The 6206-nt window shown below is 54.9% G+C and overlaps 1 protein-coding gene across 1 annotated transcript; it reads right to left on the bottom strand.

Annotated features, from left to right (window-relative positions):
• Positions 1-1138: 1138 nt before the first annotated feature.
• LOC123407849 (brassinosteroid-responsive RING protein 1-like) lies at positions 1139-2629 on the bottom strand. Its single transcript, XM_045101078.1, has one exon. The coding sequence runs from the start codon at positions 2178-2180 to the stop codon at positions 1662-1664; it is 519 nt and encodes a 172-aa protein (XP_044957013.1). The 5' UTR covers positions 2181-2629; the 3' UTR covers positions 1139-1661.
• Between the last annotated feature and the right edge of the window lie 3577 nt (positions 2630-6206).

Raw genomic sequence — 6206 nt, 5'->3', positions numbered from 1 at the left:
TAAAATCAGTTTTAAGGGTTGAGAATTGCCCATTTTTGACACTTTTAAGGGTTGAAAAACAGGAGCAAAGACTAGAACCCTCAAACCCAACCCTTATAACGGAATATTCGGATATTTCACCTAATGCAAAAATCGGAATACAGCCAGGACCGCGCGCGCCGGCTGCTGGCGCTCGCGCGCTGCTGCTGCTGCGGCGCCGCCGCGACGAGCTCCTTCTGCGATAGGGAGAGGGAAGGGGAGGGGACCTTGTGGGCGAAGGCGGCGGAGGTGGCCTTGGCGGCGGCGGAGATGGAGGCCATGGCAACGGCGGCCGAGGCGGGCGGGGCGGCTGGCGCGACGGCCGGGGCGGGTTGGGCGGCTGGCGCGGCGGGAGCGGCGGCGGGGCGGGGCGGCGCTACGGCAGCCGGGGCGGGCGGGGCGCGACGGCAGCCAGGGCGGGCGGGGCGGCTGGCGCGGCGGCCGGGGCGGGTTGGGCGGCTGGCGCGGCGGGAGCGGCGGCGGGGCGGGGCGGCGCGACGGCAGCCGGGGCGGGCGGGGCGCGACGGCGGCCAGGACGGGCGGGGCGGCCGGCGCGGCGGCCGGGGCGGGCGCGGGGACGCGACGGCCGGGGCGCGGAGGGAGCGCGGGGCGGCGGCGGCCGAGGCAACTTCCTCGCGCGCACGGGGAACCAACTTCCTCCCGCGCGAGGTGGGAAGTGGAGTGCGGATTGGGGGCAGTTTTCCCTCCCAACCCTCACTTCTACAGGCTGGGAAATGGTTTGCGGGTTGGACCTTTAATTTTTTTTACGGGTTTAAGGGTTCTAGTCTACGTCGTTTTGTCGACGAAAACTGTAAAAAAAACGGTTAATTTTAAGGGTTTGAGGGTTCTACTAGACTTGCTCTAAGCACTGTACACGTTGCTTTAACCAATGCTTATCCTAATCCCCCTACACTGACGTGAGGCTTACCCTGTGAACACCAAACATGATGTCAACATATCTACTATTGGGAAAAGCCCAATTGAGATCCATCCACCACTACACTACATATAATCCACATAACCTTTTTTACAATAGAATCGGCGTATATAACTTTCTTATACAAAAAAGGCACACGGCTAAAGGACATGCACATATTGTAAGAAAATAAGATAAGTTGAGTGATGTGAGACAAATCTTATTAATTTTCCAATATTGTCAAGTGAAGGCGGCTATGTACATCTCTCTTTCTTGATATCTCTCTCTTAATTCACCCTCACACAATAAGTTAATAAAAAGGGAGAAAAGAAAAAGGAGGGGAAGGAAATTACAAAAAAGAAGATTAAAAAAGTGAAGTGGGTGAGGACGAAGAGGAGCTGAAAAAGAAAGAAAAGAGCATGTGGATCTGCAAGTGCTATGCATAGTGCTCATTCACCAGATCCAATGCAGGTAGCCATCCCTGTCCTCCTCATAATTAGTGCCTCACCTACCAATAATACTCCACCACACAAACATACACACGGACACCTATTCTTCTCGCTCGCTCTCTCTATCTCTATCTCTCATCCCCTTTTGATTTCTCTCTTGAAAGCATGGATCCGTGGAGAGATGGGTGGATGGATGGAGAAGGGCCTAGCTAGCTAGCTATATGGACTGACCTATCTCTCGCGGCGAGGCCAGCTGGGTTGCTCCTTGGAGCGCGAGGTCAGAAGGAAAAAGACGGCAGCTTGCCGGCGTCGGTGTCGGCGGGGAGGAGGAGCGCGCGGCAGAGGGGGCAAGTAGCCTGACCCTTGTCGACCCACTTGTCTATGCAGGCCTTGTGGAAGGCGTGCGCGCAGTTGCCGAGCTCACGGACGCGATGCCGCGCCTCGAGCGCGCCCAAGCACACGGCACAGCACGTCGACACCGCCGTGGCCCCGGCGGCGCAGCGGCGGCTCCTGAGGTCGGCGTACCGGACGGCGGGGAGGCGCGCTTTGATGGCCGCCGGCGAGGGCGCCGGCCCGGCTGCCAGGGATAACGAGGATGAGGGGGCCTCCGCATCCGCCACGGCCCATAGGTCCGGCGGCGCCGCATAGGCCGGGTGGTCGTCGGCCGCCGGCGGCGCCGCGAGGCCGAGCGAGGAGAGGCAGAGCAAGACCGCGTGCCGGAGGAAGTCGAGCAGCTGCAGCACCAGGATGAGCGGCTGCGGCAGGATGACGCAGTAGCACACTGACGGGAACCCCATGGCCGGCAGGCACGCGCGCACGCTTGTAATTAGAGAGAGAGAAAGCACGGCAGGAGCGAGAGCGGGAGGTGGGACGGTGGGAGGAAGGAGAGGAGAGGTGGGGTCAATATATAAGAGAGAGAGATGCGTTTTGTGGGCAGGCTATGTGTTTGGAGGAGACGGGGGTAGGCTACGCGTACTACAAAAGAAACATGTCAAGTGAGAATAGACGGGCTACGTGCACGGTTGGAAGATTTATAGACCTTGTCTGCCCGTGACGCTGACAACGAGTGCTACCGCTGCGTGCGTGCTCTCGCCGCCGGAAATATCAGCACTCTCAGAGAATGTACAGCCGACACCGTCGCTTTACCACCCGGCCGCCGCCCAGCCTCTGCCGGAATTCGGACATAGAGTATATATACGTGCACTATGTTAAATTTGATAAGAAAAACTATATGAATGAAACGATGATGATGTAGACGGTCCTTTTAAACAGAAAGCAAGGGGAAGACCATATTTTTAATCACAAGAGATAGATCAAGGGTTATCAAGTTTTTAATTGGAACCGGAAAAAGAGCACGGGTGAGGAAGTCCGGGATTAAGGATCATTGGACCGTCTACCTATTTTTACGAGTCGGACTCTCTAGCCTATTCAATTGTGAGTATTCGATTCGAGATGGACGCTTGTGAATATTTGGCGTGGGGTCCAAGGCGATATAGTAATCGGTACATTTCTTATCTAGTGTAACCGACCTTGTGTAACCATAGTATCTCCGGCATCTATATAAGACACGGGGCCATAGTTCGCAGCACACATTAATCCCATTACTGTCAGCGACCTTGACATGGGGGACTTGCATCCCCAACAGGCTCCGACAACTGCCAGGCCCGCACGGGCTAGGCAACCCAACTCCCGCTACATCGGCCCAGCCTGGTCCAAGTGAAGGCCATCTACTTATTCCTGTGAGAGGGACACAGCAAGGCATCCGGTGGATCAGGGCAACGACAACGACGGCGGCTACCTCCTGTTCTTCTTCCTCTTCGACTCCCCTCCACCAAATTCGTGTATCTCCATGTAATAGCTACCTAAGACCAGAATTCGTGTGATATCTTAATAGATCTGAGGGAATCCACCTCCAGTATCCTATCATCTGGTATCAGAGACCAATCTTCCACCCAGCCTCCGTTTTGGCGCACCTTATCGAGACCCGGGCCGTGACCCAGTCGCGAGCGTGCATCGACGACATGGATCCCTGTGTCTCCACTCTCCTCAGCCGACTCGAGGCAGCTCTCGACGCCAACACCAAGGCCCAGCAACTCGTCGCGACAAGAGTCGACGACCTCGTCCACCGGAGGCCAGATCTCGAGCGCCGACTCGCCGATCTGGACGAGGCAGTCACGGCGCTCCAAGCCACACGATCGGATCTTTCCCAGGGATCCGATGCCGCTATGACCACCAAGCACATGGGGACTGCTTCCTCTCCCCAAGGGCCCGATGGCCACGGCGACGCACATCTTCCACGGGGGCACGCGACGTCGTCCACGGGGACACCGCCACCGCTCCCGGCAACAGGTCAGCCCGCGGTGCTGATTCCTCCTGGTTTACCTTTACCGTTTGCACATGCCAACCATCTGCTTGCGGGACTTGGCCAGACCTCCTCGTCCGTCTCGTTTCCGTCATTTACGGGCGAGAATCCAAACCTCTGGAGAACTCTGTGTGAGCAGTTTTTCTTCATGTTTGGCATCGATTCGTCGTTCTGGGTTCCTATGGCAGCTCTCAATTTCTCTGGTCCTGCCGCTATCTGGCTGTAGTCAGTGCAAAAACGGTTGGGCGAGTTCGACTGGAATTCGTTCACAACCTTACTGTGCACACGGTTCGGTCATGATCGACACCAAATGCTGATTAGACAGTTTTATACCCTGAGACTGACTTCTTCTGTAACAGATTATATTGAGAAATTTGAACTCATTAGCAATCATTTAAATTCATACTCTGATTCCATTCATCCTTACTATTTTCTTACTTGTTTTGTCGAGGGGCTGAGGAGTGACATTCGAGCGCTGGTGCTGGTTCAGCGACCACCGGATCTTGACACAGCTTGTGCTCTGGCTGTGCTCTAGGAAGAGGTGGACATGGGCCGATTCGGTTCATCACCACGCCCCCTGAACCGGCGCCGCGTGCAGGCATACCACTGCCTCTGCCGCCTCCACCAGTTCAACACACACCAACGGCACCAACAATGGTCGTCGACAAGCGTGGTACAAAGGCAGCCCGCGCCGACACCTCCAAGCTCAAGGCTCTAAGAGATTACAAGCACGCTCGCGGGTTGTGCTTCAAGTGCGGGGAACGATGGGGGCATGATCATGTATGCCCCACCTCGATTCAGCTGCACGTCGTTGAGGAACTGCTCGACATGTTCGACCTCGACAACCTCATCGACACGCATCTGCTGTCTCCAAGCAGCACGAGTGATTCAGTCATGGCCATCTCACCGTCGGTCGTGACTAGGGGGGGGTTCTACCAAGGCATTTCAATTGCGCGCTTGGATCCAGAGGCGTGAAGTTCTCTTGCTGGTGGACTCAGGTAGCTCCAATTCCTTCATCGACGCTCGTCTTGCTGCTGCCCTGCCAGGTGTGCAACCTCTACCTAGACCGGGACGTGTCCGTGTCGCTGATGGAGGAGAGATCTTCTGCTCAACCTTCATTCCCAGCTGTCCGTGGTACTCACAAGGCCAAGAATTCCTCATGGATCTGAAGGTGTTGGCCCTAGGCACTTATGACGCAATTCTAGGAATGGACTGGCTCAAAGAGCACAACCCCATGACAGTCGATTGGTGCAACCGATCCATCGAGATTTCCACTCCAGCAGGGCCACTCCGGCTCGAGGGCATGATGCTGCTTCTGTAGTCTATGAGTCTATTAACAGTGTGCAGCTCCAAGGTCTCTGCAACAAAGGGAGTATCTCACATATCATGCATCTGTGCGTGGTTGCTCCAGCATCTGAACCTTCAACTCCTATTCCAGAGTGCATTCAGCATGTCATCGACGAATTCCCTAATGTGTTCGCAGAACCCACTGGTCTGCCCCAAGACGTGCATGTGATCACCGGATACCCCTAATTCCCGGCGCACAACCAGTGAACATTCGACCCTACCGGCACAGCAGAAAACAAAATAGAGATCGAACCACAAGTGGAAGCTTTGCTCAAATCAGGTGTCATTCAACACAGTACCAGCCCCTTTTCTTCACCTGTCATTCTAGTAAAGGAAAAAGATGGAACGTGGCGCCTGTGTATAGACTATAGACATCTCAATGCCCTCACTGTGGTGGCCAAATACCCAGTCCCTGTTATTGAGGAACTCTTGGATGAACTACACGGAGCAACCTGGTTTTCTAAACGAGACCTCCGTGCGGGTTACCATCAGATCAGACTTGTACCGGGGGAAGAGCACAAGACAGCATTCCAAACACACCAAGGCCACTTTGAATTCAAGGTCGTCTCATTCGGCTTAGCAGCTGCACCGACAACATTCTCGGTGCCATGACAACAACACTCAAGCCTGTCAACTGTGTTTGCGTGCTCCACTTCTTTGATGACATATTGATTTTCAGCATTACTCTGTCAGACCATGTCATCCATCTCCGACAGGTCCTGCAACTGCTGCGACAGGACAAGTGGCACGTCAAAATCAGCAAATGTGCTTTTAGCCAGCAAGAAATTTCATATCTGGGCCATACCATCAGCTCTGAGGGAGTGTCCACCGATCCCTCTAAGATCACAATAGTCGCTAACTGGTCAGCTCCTACAAACATCAAGGGGGTTCGCATTTTCCTGGGGTTACCAGGATACTATCGGCGATTCGTCAGGAACTTTGGAGTGATAGCGTGCCCCCTGTTCAATCTGCTCAAAAAGGGGACCCCATTCCTATGGATTCCAGTCACAGAAGAAGCATTCCGGGTGCTCAAACAGCAACTCATTTCAGCCCCAATTCTGGCTCTTCCCAATTTTAAGCAGCCGTTCACAGTGGAGACAGATGCCAGTGACCG

The sequence above is a fragment of the Hordeum vulgare genome, chromosome 7H, assembly GCF_904849725.1.
Source record: "Hordeum vulgare subsp. vulgare chromosome 7H, MorexV3_pseudomolecules_assembly, whole genome shotgun sequence".
Lineage (NCBI taxonomy): Eukaryota > Viridiplantae > Streptophyta > Magnoliopsida > Poales > Poaceae > Hordeum > Hordeum vulgare.
This window is presented reverse-complemented; position numbering and strand designations above follow the sequence as displayed.